This window comes from Engraulis encrasicolus, chromosome 16 (assembly GCF_034702125.1).
Source record: "Engraulis encrasicolus isolate BLACKSEA-1 chromosome 16, IST_EnEncr_1.0, whole genome shotgun sequence".
NCBI classification, from domain to species: Eukaryota; Metazoa; Chordata; class Actinopteri; order Clupeiformes; family Engraulidae; genus Engraulis; species Engraulis encrasicolus.
Window position 1 is genome coordinate 10,464,946 of NC_085872.1, and position 17,405 is coordinate 10,482,350.

The 17,405-nt window shown below is 44.1% G+C and overlaps 3 protein-coding genes across 4 annotated transcripts in view; 2 read left to right on the forward strand and 1 right to left on the reverse strand.

Annotated features, from left to right (window-relative positions):
• Positions 1–544: 544 nt before the first annotated feature.
• Positions 545–3,701, reverse strand: jund (JunD proto-oncogene, AP-1 transcription factor subunit). Its single transcript, XM_063218578.1, has one exon. It carries the CDS (start codon positions 3,434–3,436, stop codon positions 2,558–2,560), a length of 879 nt encoding a protein of 292 aa, XP_063074648.1. The 5' UTR covers positions 3,437–3,701; the 3' UTR covers positions 545–2,557.
• Positions 3,702–4,727: 1,026 nt separating this feature from the next.
• pgpep1 (pyroglutamyl-peptidase I) lies at positions 4,728–9,718 on the forward strand. Its single transcript, XM_063218579.1, has 5 exons — positions 4,728–5,753; positions 6,271–6,323; positions 7,033–7,149; positions 7,981–8,213; positions 8,604–9,718. Exons 1-5 carry the CDS (start codon positions 5,723–5,725, stop codon positions 8,794–8,796), a joined length of 627 nt encoding a protein of 208 aa, XP_063074649.1. The 5' UTR covers positions 4,728–5,722; the 3' UTR covers positions 8,797–9,718.
• A 236-nt stretch (positions 9,719–9,954) lies between these two features.
• upf1 (UPF1 RNA helicase and ATPase) overlaps positions 9,955–17,405 on the forward strand; it is a 40,817-nt gene continuing 33,366 nt past the window's right edge. For both annotated transcript variants that reach the window (XM_063218575.1, XM_063218576.1), the window contains exons 1-6: positions 9,955–10,288; positions 11,226–11,362; positions 11,505–11,594; positions 11,748–11,915; positions 14,012–14,192; positions 15,215–15,376. In XM_063218575.1, coding sequence (XP_063074645.1) covers positions 10,118–10,288; positions 11,226–11,362; positions 11,505–11,594; positions 11,748–11,915; positions 14,012–14,192; positions 15,215–15,376 — 909 coding nt within the window. In that variant the 5' untranslated portion in view covers positions 9,955–10,117. The remainder of the gene's footprint in view (positions 10,289–11,225; positions 11,363–11,504; positions 11,595–11,747; positions 11,916–14,011; positions 14,193–15,214; positions 15,377–17,405) is intronic.

Sequence of the window (17,405 nt, forward strand, 5' to 3'; positions counted from 1 at the left end):
ACGGGGGCGTGGTTCAATGCCACCGAGATGCAGGTCATCTTCCCCACGAAAATCGTTGCCTCAGGCGGACTGAAATCACAACATTTCCCCCTTTCTCCCTGGATCATTTACAATGCTACATTAGCTACCCTGTTAGCATAGAAAAACGAGTGGTCAAATGGTAATGTGGAGTAACTTTGTTGTGCTTCATTACTTCGTGGGGCACTTTTACATCAATATATGGAAGCCACAACATTTATAGTCGCTTAGGGACTTTAAATTAAGCAAAACTTTCATGTGAAAATCAACAGGAAGTGCCGCCATGTTTTTCTCACTGGCAAAGAGCACGGTTGGTTTGCACGCATGAGCTCCAGGCCAAAACTGAGCGACTGCCACCTTGTGGACACAAGAGGGAATCACAGGAGGGAATCACAATTCAGAAACGCATCACGGGAGGGAAACACATCACGGGAGGGCGGACGGACGGACGGAGGGACGGACGGACGGACGGACGGACACCAAAGCCTCTTATAGAGATGCGTGGGACGCATCTAAAAATGTTTTTATATTAACCATTATATGATACTGTTTCTAGCTCTAAAATATGTCAGTGACCACAATCGCTAAATTGCAGATGCTCTTCACCATCTTCCAAAGTTTCAGAAGTTACTGAGACCATTTTTCAACTAGACCTTTTCAATCTGAAAGTGGATGCTGAAATATAAGTTTTACATATCACTTATTCACGTATACATGTATGAGAAGAACTACAGTCTTTCTTTCTTCATTTGAATTGAACTGTTTCTTTCTCTGAACCTGGTTGTTGTCATGCAGTATGGTGTGTTTTTTGCAGGCTGTTTTAAGACTAGAGATGCAGGATCCAGACAGTTTGCCTCTACTTCTCTCAGCTGTTGAACATTTAAGCACAACATTTGGCTTTAATCACCGCTCTTGTCTATTTAAAGATACGTTTATATTGCATTTTAATTGTTTTTTGCTTAAAGTCAAAGAGACAAGTTGCAAATAAATCCCTCGTGAATTTGTTTTTCAAGTAATATGCGTGAACAAATTGAAAACAAATTAAGAACTGCTGGATGTGCAGACTCATACAGTTGCTGTGTAAAGGCCCTATGTTTGTGCACAGGGTGCAATATGTTGAAAAATCAAGGGGGTGGAGGTGTTTCTTCAGATTTCAAACAGCATAAGGACAGCTATGTTGATTCGTATGAAGGGGGAATGGTCCTCCTTGCCTCCACCGGATATGAAAATAACTCAGCAGAGGTGGGAATATCAAAACCAGAAGGGGGAATAATCCACCCATCCCCCAACAAATTACACCCCGCTTGTACCTTTGTTCAGATGCCTCTCCCTCCTGAGGACACGTACATAGGCCTATTTCATTTGATTTCAACCTCACCATAGTGAATTGGGTAATAAATAACATGGGTGGAGTAGATCACTTGCTCTGAAACATTTATGAAACCTCCCCCATAATATTTCTAAGAGGGCGATCTTCAAAGAAATCTCCAAGTAGTTTCCTTATGGACTCACTGAAGTACTGCATGCATTGGCATTGGATTATCTATACATCTTTCTTAATTTCTGTGTGGAATTTTGCAAAGCCTGTGCCACAGGTGTATCATCACGCCAGTGTGACAGGAATGTTTGAACAATGAAGATTCTAAAAAAGTTTCGGCACAATAGAATGTAATTTGGAGTATTGGAATATTGCATTGTTTTATAACACAGAATTTTCATAAAATGTTCACACATTCCCTCTCTAAACGGTTACGTGGTAGGCTATTAAGTGTTCCTAGTCACAAAGTAAAACAAGTCAGGCAACTTTTATGCCCCAGGTATCCCATAACCGTCTCCATCACTCAGTAGACTCAATAGACAGGCAGCCACATTCTGAGATGTTCAGGATGTTTAATATCTCATTAGAAATGTTTACATTTTGTATATGCCTTTAACATGAATGAAAGTAACACTCAAGTTTGAATACTCAAGACATAAAACACTTGACACAAAACAGACAGACACCACACCAGAACATCAAAGAAATAAGACATAGGGTGAATATTTGAACATATATGTATATATTCATATATAAAATACACATTTGTCATTGGTTAAGTTCTCGAAGACAAGTAAGGCATTACACCAGGACGACATGCATGGCATCCTTGTGTTGGAGTTGCACTCAGTGAGTTTGTCTTATCATGCAAAAAGTAGCTGCTCATAGCTTATTCACGTCATTGAATTCAAAGACATAAATGATTACTGTCCATAGACTGGTGAATGTTCCCTCCTAACATAGAAGATGAGATAGAATATTTGTATGCTACGAAAGCTCTGTAAACATAGGTTTCCCATCATGTACATATAAGCACCACGAATGAAATGTCCAGTTCGTGAAATTCCTCTGGCCATGGTGTGAAATGATGTCGTGACGGCTGTATAGCGAGAGAGACAGAGACAGAGAGAAAAGGCATCTGAGGACGTCATTCGGAGTTTTGGTTCCAGGAGAACTTGAAAGTGTCTTAGTAAGTGAGCGCGGGACAGGCCTTCCTCTCCCTCAATATGCTTGAACTTGACTGGGAAGTAGCTGACAGCCGTTATTGACATGGTTCATGACCCTCTGTTTTAGCTGGGCCACTTGCTCCCTGAGTACACTCGCCGTCGAGGCCAGTTCAGTGTTCTGGTTTTTGAGGCTTTTCACTTTGTCCTCCAGTCTGGATATCCTCTCCAGTTTCCTCTTGCGACACTTGGAAGCGGCTATTCGGTTGCGAAGTCTTTTCCTCTCGGCTTTGATGCGCTCTTGGTTGTCCATGTCGATGGGGGAAAGGGGTGGACTGTCGCCAAAGCTGTGAATGTCCGGCACAGTCTGAGGTTCGTCCTTGACTGACTGGAGCCTCGACTGCGCTTGTTGCTGCGCGCTCAGGGGATGCGCAGGCGGCGGAGGAAAGGGAATGGTGTCCGTGGAATAGTTCACTGTAGTGCCAAGCGGGCTACCTCCGTAAGTGTTCAAGTTCGTGTACACCGGCAAGTCAGTCTGTAGTGCTATGGTGGTGCTGGCACTGAGTCGGCTGACGGGAGGCAAGCACGGTCCCCCATTCAATTGGTTCTGCTTGTGGAGGTCCTCCAGGGCTTTCACGAAGCCCTCGGCAAATTCTTGTTCATCACTCACGGATTTCGGATAGACAAACTGAGAGGTCGGTGTCGTCGTGACCATACCGTTAGATTGTATAATCAGGCGCTCCAGGTCCGGAGACGCCAGTTTCAGCAGATCTGGAGTATTCAGAATGCCGTCGGTGTCTGGCAGGTCTTGCTTCAGGTTGGCACTGCTTTGGTCCTCGGAGGTGATATCCTTCTTCATCATGCTGTCTTGGGAGTAAATGTTTGAAATTCCTCGAGTATTATTCAGCACATCGTCAGGGTAGAAGGTTGTTTCCATCCTATCCCCTCACATGGGATGTGTGTCTTTTCGTGCAGAGTTGTTCTGCATTTACGCGTCACGAAGCGAATGGTTTCTTTAGGTGAATCTTGTCAAATAACCTGTAGAACGAGAAGACCCCGTCCTTCGTTGCTGGTTCCGTAATCCTCTCTCCAAAAATATTTCAAATGTTCTCAGACTAGAAAAGGAAAACACACTTCTATATCCTCATGTGATATCTCTACCAAGGGCAACGATTTCAGCAATGGGCGTTAATAAGCATCTGCAAGTTTTCTATTCCTAAAAATTCCATTATGTCATTTCAGAGCGCTCAGATTGGCCAAAAATGACGTTTTCTTCCGGTTTAATTTGAATAAGGGGCCGTGCTAGCTTTATCACCATGGAGAAGTTGGGTAAACTGCAAACAGTGCGGTGCATTGTGGTTTGATGTAATAGAAACGTAGGATGAAATGCGAGTGAGGGTGGGGAGCGCTCAACCCATTTCTTGGCAGGAAGCGCCTTTTCAGAAACACATGTTAAGGCGTTTGTTCTTTTAATCTATGTTCTGTTCGCCATTTTTAGAACACTTTGTCTCAAGTGGGCACCATTGTAGCCCCTTGTTTGAATTGTGGTGTATTACAAGCTTTTCTATTGGGATTGGACAGCAGAGTATACGGTGCCTTGCATATCAAATGATTGTGTTTGTTATTACATTTCTAACTTGGGCGTTGTGGTATTGTGTCTCCAGGAACACTGTGCGTAAAACCATGCGTCAAAACGAATACGAGACCAATTATCTGCACATCAATGGAAATATTGAGCAGGTGACTCCCAGTATTACACTACCTCTGTTCACACTGCCATTCACAAAAATGTTCTGAATCATGTTCAATACTATATTATTTCCCATGCTTGATGCCGTTGCTCAAGGGGCAACTCTGTGATTGTAGCACCTATTACCCTTGCCTCAGGAACTTCAGAGGCTGAGGCTGTGCTGTTACTATAAATAAGTAAGAAGGCATGAGGGAGGGAGAGAGAGAGAGAGAGCATGTCGCCTTGGGAAGCTATGACGTCTGTGCAGCGCCTGCATCACAGAATGGAGTGGGCATCATTCATCGCCATGGCAACGGTGACATGGGAGTCTGACGCAGATGTAGGTGAATGGATCCGTAAAGAAGAAGCAGAGAGAGGCGGGAGGATGAGAGGACCTGCAAAGCATAGCCGTCTATGGAGAGGATGTGTGGGTGGATCAGTGGGCAATTTTTCCACCATCTCTGGGCAGAAATGATATTCAGAGACAGAAACGGTGTGTGTGTGTGTGTGTGTGTGTTGCAAACGAGAGACCACCAACAGGATACAAGATTCCAAAAGATCAACCTGAAAATTTCAAATAATGAAGTGCTCCTCTGGCTTTTTCATGAACAACACGGGCATTGTGCATATTAGTCAAGACAGTAATAAAATACTGACAAATTAAATGTTTGTTTAGGCAACCCGTCTGAACTAACAACGAGCTGTGAGATATTGAGTTAATGGATGTCTGGCAAGGTCCTAAATGCATGGCCTTCTGTTGCCCTCACTTGTGTTGCGCAGGGGTTTGCCTTGATGTTACATTCTCAATGAATGAGTCATACTTGGCTGGGAGGGTGCCGGTCTACAAGAACAGGGAAGTGTGTCTATAAACAGTGCAAGTGAAGTGGGCTAATTTCTAAAAACACACACACGCCAACAATACCACCTCAAAAACTCATCAGTCATTTTGGCTTAAATCTGCTGGTTATTTGTAAGCCATCGCATGAAAGAACAACTGGGTGGATGATTATATGCAGAGACCATATTGTACTCAACCTCTGGTGGACAACCAATGCCATTCATGCTCCTCCTCTACAAGACTATCTTGCATAAATATGCATGTAACAGCCTTCAGTCAGCATCTTAAAATCGAAACAAATGCATAGGCCTACCACCAAAGACTGATAGCCAGTATCCTAAACAGTACCCTGCATTGGTTGTATTGATGAGATATGCATATCCTCAAATTGAAGAATTCAACAGCCACTCTAAGTTTCTATATCACACATGTTATGTAAAAATGGTTGTGCTGTCACAGTTCCAAAAGGTTGGGGACACCGCCATATCAGTAGGTGGCGATACACTCCATATTGTTGTTAAATCTGGTGTTGTTGTGCAGAGAAGAAGAACGCTAACAAAACCATACAGAATACAAGTAGCTACAAAGTTATTGTTGTTGAAGGGAGTGAAACACTCAAGACGAAATCATTCTGGAAGTCGAAAGTGTAACATATTATGGATACAAAGAAAACGGTTATCGTGACAGGTAATGCCGACATCCCATGGCTAAAACAAGTTACTTTAATCTACAATTGCGTCTGTTTATCTTTGTCTTGGAGGGGATATGAAACCTGTCACACAGGTTCGCGTCTTCGCTCGGTCGGTGGGTTCACGTTTTCATCAAGTTCAAAGTCGAGTTGAATGTACGCTACAGGGATACTGAAGGTTATCTGTTCACATATATTTTTTTAGGACAAAGGGAGAAGTAACGTGCATTTGCATTGTTCATTTGTTCGAGCGGCCGTCTGGGTCAAGTTTCTCCGACTTTGACATTAATTCAGAGGAGGTGACAACGCAGCAGATTTTCTGTTCCAGAAATCACGGGTTTGGGTGATCTAAGTAGGCAAGGTGGACTCTGGGCTATTCATTAGACTAGTGCTGAATCCGCGTTTTCCCCCTGCCCCTGGGAAGATTTTGGTACTTTGATCATCAACATTTCTAAGGCGTTGTGTTGAGTTGACCGACTGTGAAGTAGGCTATCTGATAAGCCTGTTTGTTTACAGGATTCGAGCCATTTGGAGAACACAAAGTAAATGCCAGCTGGAGTGCAGTACAGGTGGAGTGAATCTGGTTTCTATGTTCTTTAATTTTATTTTATTTTACTATAATCTAACCTGCATCCAGCACCTAATTATTCGTCTGATGGCTCCAGAAGCCCATGTAGGATTCAATTAGCAGCTGATTTAATTGGCTTACCTATTATAAGCAAGGCAGAAGACTTAGGTGTACTGTGTAATATTTTTAGTGGTTTATACACTTTAATTTCAGAATTCATGCTGCCTATTCACTAATGATACCTTTTTCCTGAATACTTAACCACCACCATCACATTTTGAGTATTCATTATGACTGGGAAAATTGCACTTTTCATACCGGTAAATGATAAGGGGATCTTCTCCAATGTCTGCCATTTTGAATTTCCAGAAATAGACATATTTAGCAGTAACACTTACTGTGCTTTGTTCATACTAGTAGATATTAGTCCATTATTTAGTACACTACTTGCAATACCTACTGTAGCCACCATCATACACAGTGCACCTTTTAATTAGTGAAAGCATCTACACAACGGCATTAGAAGTTTCTGAGATGCAGCTCCTGAAAGCACCTTGCTTATCACTGACAACAATGACCAATACATTAAATGATTTAACTAAATTATTAATAAACATTTATGTTAAACAAAACTCCATGTCTAATCAATCTGTCTCCCAGCTCACCTGTCACTTGATTAACAATTATGCTTGACTTTTGTTTCTATGTAGGAGTTGGAGAAGCTGGGTTTGGGTGAAGACATTCACCTGGTCGTGAAAGAGATCCCAGTAGAGTACAAAGCCGTCAGTGAAATACTTCCTTCACTATGGGAACAATATAAACCTGAGGTAGGCTGGTCTATACGTTGGCAGTCGCAGAGTAGAAGCTTGACCAGTGTTTCTCAAAGGGGGCATTCATCTATTTTATTTTTTGATACTAAGTGGGGATGCTGGGATGTTTATGATGAGATCAAGGGGGCGTTGGGAGGCTTATGAGGAGGTCCAGAGGGCGTTTATTCAAAATGGTTGAGAACCACTGAGCTAGACCTAGTCGGATGCATCAACCAGTTTAACTGAAATTGAATAGAGACAGTGGTGGCCTGCTATGATGCATTCACTGGCACAGGCAATGTACTGTATGTAATGCAGCAACTTGGCAGTGCTCAATACTTAAAGTACCACTGAAAGAAATACTAATCACAACATCAAATTGATGATAGATTTCTTTCATAGATTCCTCATCATGCTTCCTCACAATTTACCACCTGGGAAAAGTATTGTGGGGGGAAAAACTGTTGAATATTATATTGCAGTGTTTCCCAACCAGGGGTGCGGGCACCCCCTGGGGGTGCGCCAGAGATTTCAGGGGGTGCGCAGAATTTTGTTTGTGTTGAGGTTTTGACCAAATTTGTCATTCCAAACATTATAAGTAGGCCAAATCAAGACCAAATTAAAACATGTTTTGGACCTAATGTAAAAAGTCATTTAAGTACAGTGTCTAAAGCAAGAGTCTTTGTAATCATTCACTTAAATCACGTTTTAGTGCGTATACACTTGTAGACGTGTGGGTTGGGGGTGCACAGCTTGTCTTGGGCACAGGTTTGGGGGTGCTTCAAGAAAAAAGGTTGAGAACCACTGTTATATTGAATATGCTACCTCTGCTCCTGGTTTGTTGAAAAGCTGGTGGTCCACGTCGGTGTCTCAGGAATCGCCACCTCCGTCACCCTGGAGCAGTGTGGACGCAACCGTGGATACAACCGCCTGGACAACTGCGACACCTGTCCCCTCTCACAGTGCTGCATTGACGGGGGCCCAGACTGCTTGATGTCGGTCATAGACATGGACTCCGTATGCAAGAGAGTGAAGACCTGCAGACTGGGTGTTGGCTTCTGTGTATCAAAGGATGCCGGCAGGTACAGCCTGAGGAGATGAGCATTGATGTATTATCAAAATGATATTTCGGGAAGCCATGGTGTAATGATTAGGGAGTTGGAATGCAGATCACAGGGTTGCAGGTTCAATCCCCACCCTTACCAATCCCTTCCTTCCTCCATTGCTGAAGTGCCCTTTGAGCCAGGCACCTAACTCCACATTTGCTCTAGTGACTGTAACCAATGCCCTGTATCTAAATAATTGTAAGTCGCTTTGGATAAAAAGCGCCAGCCAAGTGTAATGTAATGTAAAAAATATTCCGTATGAGATTGAGACTGTGACACTACTGATTTTTTCCTCCTTTCACCATATTTCACCATAGAATGCAGGTGTTGTAATCGCTCTCTAACCTTCACCTTTCACTTCAACAGATATTTATGTGACTACACATACTACACCTCGCTGCACCTAGGCAACCGCAGGTGTGCGTTCGTGCACGTGCCGCCACTTGGGAAGCGTCACACCGCGGAAGGCCTCGGCCAAGCCCTGCAGGCAGTTGTCACGGAAATGCTCAAGATGCTGAGAGACCAACGGTATCACGGCCAGGAGGGGCACCGCTGTTAAGGACACTAGCGCTACCCCAAACTGCACACCTGTGGTCAACTGAGAGTGATTGTCTCAGTTAACCTGTTTGAGTGAACACAACAGTGTGTTTGTCCCTTACTTAGGATTTCCCATTACCCCACCTGGCCACAGTCAATGATGCTGGGCTTGGGCCAAATTCTGCCCACCTCACTGCCACAGTGGCTCAGTGTGGTCCAATGACGTTCCCGATGTTGTTGACACAAGTTACTTTAACTTCAGTTGATGCTACTGCGGTCATGCGGAGAGCTGCCACCAGGTCGGTCTCTGCTGACGATTGCACTTTATGAAAGGGTTAATTTAAAGGGCTGAACATGTGGTGTCTATGCGCTGCAGATGTACTGTAATACAGATGTACTTCTGTTGTGCCCAATGGCATCTTGTACAAGTATTACACTTATAGTTATGGTTAACGGGTCCACTGTGGCTACCAAGTAATTGGTTACATAATTTCAGAACTGGCCTGAAACATTCCGTAAATGTGTGAAGTATCTAGTGTGCAAGGTTTGTTAAGTTATTCAGCAATCATTGACTAACTTCGGTTATCTGGCATAGCACCACATGTTCATATCCTTTGAAAAGAAAACCCAAAGTTGCCTTTAATTGGTAAGGCAGTTGTCCATTCCAGTGTACAGCAGAGGTTAATCTGGATTATTGTTTTACATTCCATTCCATTATTCTGGATAAAAATAAAGTTATGTTGCAAAAAAGGAAGAAAAAAAACCTACTGTGAAAAGCCTTCAATGATGTCAGGCTACTTCACAACATTAAATGTGACTCATTCCTTCAAATTTTATTACAGCAATCCAGAATGTATTGTTATATGTAATTTCTAAAACAAGCATATGGCTCAGCACTGTCTGAAAAAATATTTTTTGTTAATAAACTTTATCAAATAATTATATTTGAATTCAGTGTTCTGTATTTTGCCAGTAATGAATCAATTTTTTGCATAGTAGCCTAGCCTATCCTCAACACAGATAGAATACTCGCACTTTCAGGGGTATCATTACATTCAATTTAATAATTTTAATCACAGGTAGGCCACTGACACTTGCAGCTGCCTTTTTTCATGAACGTCACTGTTAACATGTGTACCACGTGTTTGTAAATGTGGTGCTTGGTGTTACGTCACCATTTCGAGTGGGAGTTGAAGCTTTCGAGCTGTATGGTTTCGTTTCTATGATACAGAACGAGTTTCTGGGAAAGGTCACATTATAGTGCGAAAGATAAGAGATTTTACGTTGGGTTGTGTTGCTATTGCATTGTTCTTTGGGGGTTGGTAATAGCGGTTTTAGGAGAAATGAGCGTTGAGGCATATGGTCCGAGCTCGCAGACTCTAACCTTCCTGGACACCGAGGAAGCGGAGTTGCTTGGAGCAGATACTCAGGGTTCGGAGTTTGAGTTCACCGATTTCACCCTACCAAGTCAGACTCAAACACAAGGCCAAACCCAGAGTCAGTTGGATGCCCAGGTTTGTTTCAAACACATTGGTCGATCGTTTCATGTCATACTTTCAACAACAAATCTAGTTGTCAGCCACGCCAAACATTCGTAGCGGCTAATGTAGCTAGCCAGTTAGCTGACTAGCCAGGTAGCGACTGTAATTGCCTGGCGTGCTGCGCATCGAAAAATGAACATACGTGTTGTCAGATAGCTGGTAAGGGCAACAAGCGTATAAAGCTAACTTGTTAGCCGTGTTGCTTGTATTTACCTTGGTAGCTCAGTTGTTGGAATTGAGACACAAGCACACATTGACTCATTACCACGATCGACGCACCACGACAACAGCTATCGCCATCGAACAATATTAGAATGCTTTCAACTAAAATGGAATGCATGCTTCACTTTCCCGCGAAATGCGTAAAAAGACTATGCGCACCTGACAACCTGTCATTCTGACATACATCAAGCAAGTGTCTGATATGGACACAGATGTTCAAAGATATCCACTACAATTTATATGGTTAATATTTGTGCAATGGTGTGTGTGGTGTCTTTTGTGTATTCTGTATATATTTGCTGGACCCCTTAATTTCCCTCGGGATTAATAAATGATGCTCTAGTCGTGCAAGTTCAGTAGTGTATGACTGGTGGCCGTCTTGTGCGTCCACCTTGCTCCCAGTCGCTGTTGCTTGTGTCTCCAGCTCCACGTTGTTGTAGGCATGGGTGTCATTTTAGGGGTGGATGGTGGGGACATGCCCAAACCTCATTTGAGATAAACCTAGCTGGTCCCAACCATTCTTTCACAAATATTATGCAAAAGTAGCATACCCGGACAATTTGTCATTGTAATCACCTCACCACTTTCCCACCCAAACCTACACCGTTGTTTGCAGGCTGGTATGTTGTCACTGAGCTTTTTTTTTGCCAGAGATGACCCACTTTCTAATGTTGTTTTAACGCTTTAGGTAAATGATGCTGATGGCGTTTTGCAAAACGGTGACGACGCAGTTGTGAAAACCAGCCAACTTCTTGCTGAACTTAATTTTGAAGAGGATGAAGAGGATACTTACTACACAAAAGACCTCCCGGTGCATGCATGCAGGTAAATGACAAAGCGCAGCGAAAGGGTTTCAGGTTACACTTAACAAGGCCAAATGAGACCCCTGTGGGATTTCCTGTTGTGTCTTCCTCTGTGCATTTTACACCATGCTGATCAACATGTATATTTTATTCCCCATCCGAAGCTACTGTGGCATCCATGACCCGGCCTGCGTGGTATACTGTAACACAAGCAAAAAGTGGTTCTGTAACGGACGTGGCAACACCTCTGGCAGGTAAGGAGGACGGCAGACAAAAGTGCCTAGAAAACATCCCCGTTGGCTGCTGCTGCAGCATTTTGAAGGATGATTTTCCTTGGAGGGATTTGGAGCTTGAATTTTACTGGTCTGTCTCTCCTCTCATCTCCTCTATCCTGCCTCTGCCTTCAGCCATATTGTGAACCATCTGGTCAGAGCGAAGTGCAAGGAAGTCACTCTGCACAAGGACGGGCCCCTGGGCGAGACGGTGCTGGAGTGCTACAACTGCGGCTGCCGCAACGTCTTCCTCCTGGGCTTCATCCCAGCCAAAGCCGACTCCGTGGTGGTCCTGCTTTGCAGGTGAGTGGAGCTGAGGTCATCTTGCACTGGTTCACCACTCGGGTCTCAAGCCCATCACCTATCAGTCAACACTCCAGTTCAAGCATGGGAGGCACAGCACGATGGCCACTGGAAAGGGCAGAAGGAAGTAGTTCGACTTGCACCCACTGTGTGTTCTTGTTGGTGACCTGGTGGTTTGGGGGAGTCTTACCAGGCGAATACACTGGCCGCGACGAGATTCAGGCTTCTGTGCAGTAAGAGCGATTGAAGAGACTAGAGTATGTCCGTTAAAAGTAGAATGCAAGAATTCCAACATTCACATTGGCTGTGGCTGCTATCGCAGAACCCCATCATAGCTAATTTGCATGATATACTCAGGAGTTCAACTACAAACTCTCGCTCTCGTCGCAAGAATCGCCTCTAGTCGCCCCAATCGCCTCTAGTCGCGGGACTTGAATACAAAGTAAAGTACTTCCGTCACTCGACTCGCTCATGTGGCGGGCGGTGTATTCGTGCTGTTGTGCTCATATTCTAGGCCTCTGTCACTATTCACAATATTACCTGCATCAGTAAATTGTCTAGTGAAATGCAAAGAATGTCCTTCATGAGATTGCCATTGAAATAGAATACCACAGCAAACTATGTCAAGATTGTCTTTCCTAAATCCTCTATTAATCAGTGAACATCATTATTCATCATGGCCACTCATAATGATGGAAAATAGCCAAGTTAAGGTGCCGGTATGCTTGCTGAGAGCTGTAAATTACGCGTGTCACCGCGAGCAACCGACTGCACATGCTTGCTTCAAAAGCGGTTGACCAAGACGCAAAGTACTGGCGGTATCATCCAGGGGGCAGAGAGCACGCAGCATTGGGATGCGGAAATTGGGAACACAGATGGCAAGGAAAACAACAAAACAAAAAGAGGGGCTCCCTGGGCAAGGAAAGAATACTGCTACTACTCCTGTATGTGCATGCTCCTTTTTCAAAGTGCACCAAGGAAGTATGATCACAAATGTTTGAAATTTTGGACAAACTCAATGAGGCGCTCTTAAAAGTTGATGCCATTGTCGTTTTCATATCAAGCACACGCGTGGAACTGCGCCCCCAGCGAGTTTGAAGATATTGCACCTGACGCACGCATTTGGCTGCCGTGTCCAACGCGCGCGAAATTGACATTAAATACGCACGTTAACGCGTTCATGAACAAATCGTGCACGCGTCGCGTATCTTACAGCAAGCATACTGGCACCTTTAGAACATGGCTTTCTTTTTGTAGCATAGAAACATGTTATATCTTGTCAATTAGTTCATTGTTATTATTTGTTCCTTGTAGGTTTGGAGTGAGAAATCTGCACGCTTTTATTAAAAGTTTTTTTTTAAAATCTTTTTCAACTTTATTGATGACGGGACAGTATGAGAGGTGGACAGGAAGCGAATGGGGAGAGAGATGGGGAGGGGTCGGCAAATGACCCGGCCCGGGAATCAGCTGCATAGCAGATTAGTGCCCCACCGTTAGGCCACGGCAGGGCCTGGAGTCTGCACACTTAAACTTCTTTTTTCTTTGTTTTTTTATTCCATGGCAGGATTACGTTTCGTCTATCCTTTTGTCAGCTGCGCACTGACCACCAAACACAAACACTGAATCATAAACTTATCAGAACACAAACATTGAATCAGACACTTCTGCAAAAACACACACAAAATCATCCACTTCTGCAAACACACTCATAACATCATGTGCATCTGGAGTTGTCCTTGGTTCCAGGTTGGCCTTACTTGGCTAGGTATTGCAATGACTCTGTCTGTCTTCTTCCAGCCCGGACACCTGTGGTGTGTGTCAACTGTGCACTGACCACCAAACACAAACACCAAATCATCCACTTCTCAGAACACAAACACCAAATCATCCACTTCTCAGAACACACTCACTACATCATGTGCATCTGGAATTGGCCAGGGGTTCAAGTTTTCTCCTCTTTTTTTAAGTTTGTAGTTCTGTTAGCGCACCCAAAGTTATTTATTTTCCTCTAGAAGTTGAGCAGGCCCACTGCTACACCAGGGCTCCAGGTTGCCTTCTCTGATCGCTCTTGTTTTTTGTTTCTATGGCCTCCGCAGGCAGCCGTGTGCGAGCCAGAGCAGCCTGAAGGACATCAACTGGGACAGCTCTCAGTGGCAGCCCCTGATCCAGGACCGCTGCTTCCTGTCCTGGCTGGTGAAGATCCCCTCCGAGCAGGAGCAGCTGCGCGCTCGCCAGATCGCCGCTCAGCAGATCAACAAGCTCGAGGAACTATGGAAGGTGATGTCTGGTGAACGAATTAATGAATAAATGTCTTTTTTTCACTTTTATGTCATTTTCTGGTACTGCTGGTGTGTTTCTTGTGGAGGAGCTGTGAAAGGTAGCTGACATGCATCCCAGCTCTCAGATCTGTGTTGAGTTGATTTGCAAGATGCAGATGGCACGTCAGTTATTCCGAAACATGATCCCTTTGTGATTCACACAGAGCTACATCACTGTTTATGGAAAAGCAGTCTGGCGTGTTTGACATCAAACACAGCATGACACACCGTTAACAAAGACATCTTGGGCACAGTTGCCTTGTCAGCTGTTTTGGCAGAGGCGGCCTTGAGTCGTAAGGCAAAAATTGTTGCCTGTGGTCATCACATTGCCACAGTCACTTTGTCTTCTTCACCAGTTCAGACATTTTTCCTTGTCAAAATGTGCTGGCTGTGTTGAGACACACATAACACATGGGCTGGTGCAGTGTTGAGATTTAGCTGCTGAGGGATTAAGCCAAGCATCTTGCTGTCATTTTCACATTCAGAAATGTGATGTGAAAAACGGGTAAAGCACTTGCTGATGGCGTGCGTCTCCATGGTTCCCCGATGCCGGAATGTGTAATGATGATGATGACATGCACAGACAACAGCATCAGCCAGGCTTCTATGCTGTTGTTTTGGGTCCTGAATGCTGCTTTTATTTTATTTGTATTTGTATTATTTGTAAGGTGTTTCAAGTGTTAGTGTTGATGGATGCTGATGTGTTTTAATGATTCCAGTACAATGAGAACCTGTACTGAAAATGGCAGAAGTTAAGCCAACTTGTGTAAGTGCTGATGGATGCTGACATCTTGCCATGCTGTCTGGATGCAGGAGAACCTGTGAGGTCCTGGTTAATAAAATGTGTGTTTCATGGTGGCTCGATTCAGGCGAAAGCTGTTGGGTTCTCTGTGAAGAAGATTTTTACAAGTTAAGCCAAACTGTATACTTAACCACAAATGCTGATGCTGATGGGTGTGTTTCCATGGTTTGGGGATGCAGGAGAACCCGACGGCGACCCTGGAGGACCTGGAGAAGCCGGGCGTGGACGAAGAGCCACAGCACGTGCTGCTGCGCTACGAGGATGCCTACCAGTACCAGAACATCTTCGGGCCGCTCGTCAAACTGGAGGCAGACTACGACAAGAAGCTCAAAGAGTCCCAGGTGCCTTTCTAGTTTATTTATACACTCACCGGCCACTACATTAGGAACACCTGTTACAAATGCTCATTGAGGCAAATTTCTGATCGGCCAATCACATCGTGGCAATTCAATGCATTTTTGCATGTAGACATGGTTGGGATGATCTGATGCAGTTCAAACCAAGCATCATAATGGGGAAGAAAGGCGTGGCTGTCAAGCTGAAAGGGCTTGATTTGAGTAGTTCAGAAAAGACTGATATACTGGGATATTCACACACAACCATCTCTAGGGTTTACAAAGAATGATACGAAAAAGAAAAAAAATGCAGTGAGCAGCGATTCTGTGGGCAAAAATGCCCTGTCGATGGTAGAGGTCAGAGGAAAATGGCCAGACTGATTTGAGCTGATACAAAGGCAACATTGACTCCAAAAAACACTCATTACAACCGAGGTGTGCATAAGAGAATCCCTGATTACACAGGACATCAAATATTGAGGCAAATGGGCTATAGCAGGAGAAAAACACATTTGGTGCCACTCATGTCAGCTAAGAACAGGAAAATGAGGCAACAATTTGGACAGGCTCACCATAAACGACACTAGAAGATCGGAAAAATGTTGCCTGGTCTCATGAGTCCTGGGCCCGGTTGCACAAAACACCTTAAGTTAAGTATTTCCCTTAAAGTCTGAGTTAAGGGTCCCCTAAGTGAAAGTCAGTTGCACAAACACCCTTAAAATTTCCCCTTAAGTTTCCCTTAAGGGTTTCCCCTTAAATATTTAAGAGTTTCCCTTAAAGTTAAGAAATCCCTTAAAGTTCGTTGCACAAAAGACCTTAACAACCAAGTTAAGGGAAAATATCTGAGGGACCGATATCGTCGCCTTAAGTCAGACATGGCTGAGTTTCTGCACATTCAGCAACGTGATCAACGGATTCAAATAAGTTTCCGTGACCGGGAGAACCCAATGGATAGGCACGCTTACCGACGAACCGTTAATTATTAATTATAGGCCTAGATTTGATAGACAATCCATATATGAATTATCCGACCGTCTCGAATTGGACCATGCTACAGGAGTTGTGCTCTCCCTGCCGTCTTGCAGCTGATGATTGCGCCAGGCACGGCGCCAGAAAATCAGCTTTGGATGGGCCAGAACATTTTTGGGTGGCACTTCATTAGACCTATAACATCAAGTCCTCAACAAAACGTCTAATTTTTACTCGAATATGTGCGTATATTCAGTGTTTCCTCATTGTGAAGATTCTCGGATGAAGTTATGGCCGCGGGGTTAGGGTAGCCCATTCATTAATTTCCTCCCTCACAGTCTCGTCCATTGTCCCACCATCACCAAATGTTTTTATTGCCCTCAAACCCCACATTTATTTTGCTAACATGCATGAAGATGACAATGATCAATGATCCTCGCTGTGTTAATTATGACACTGGAGTTGTTTGGGAGTTGTTTTAGGAGCTCGAAAATGCAGGTGAGACACACGGCACTTCCCCAGTGCTTGCGCCATAGCCTATTATTAGGCTATAATTCTTATAATTCGCATTACCGCTTGACACTTCCAAAACAACGCGGAAGAAACTAAAGATAAATGGAATGATACCTATCACAAATACAAAATAATGCATGGGGAGTAGAGCCCACGTCTGCTAAGAGAAGAGAGGAGAACGTTTGGAGCGGTGCTTAATTTGTAAAGAGGGAGGTCGCGGAGCGCGGAGTGGCTCCGGTGAAGAGAGGCGGGCGGGGCACATGTTGCGAACAACGCTATGCTCAGGTGCTGCCTGCGATATCCCAAGCACCCGGCTCATGTAGGCTATGCATGCAAGAAGATGTCATTTCAACCACAACAATGCGACGATCAGAGCACACAATCACACTTTGAACCACTCAAACACATAGCCCATGCACGCACACAACTGTTGGAGTAGCCTACAGTATTCCATAACCAGACATCTGGTTCGACAATTAAGCCATGGACATATGGTGTTGTTCCTTCCTCGCTTGGACCGCAAGGTTTAAAAAAAAAAAAAAAATCGACCTCC

Excerpts from the sequence above, each read along its gene's own strand:
- pgpep1 (XM_063218579.1), top strand. The coding sequence starts at position 5,723 with ATGGATACAAAGAAAACGGTTATCGTGACAG. Across the intron at positions 5,754-6,270 it reads GAAAACGGTTATCGTGACAG|GATTCGAGCCATTTGGAGAA; the intron begins GTAATGCCGACA and ends GTTTGTTTACAG. Across the intron at positions 8,214-8,603 it reads GTATCAAAGGATGCCGGCAG|ATATTTATGTGACTACACAT; the intron begins GTACAGCCTGAG and ends TCACTTCAACAG.
- jund (XM_063218578.1), bottom strand. The coding sequence starts at position 3,436 with ATGGAAACAACCTTCTACCCTGACGATGTGCTGAATAATACTCGAGGA.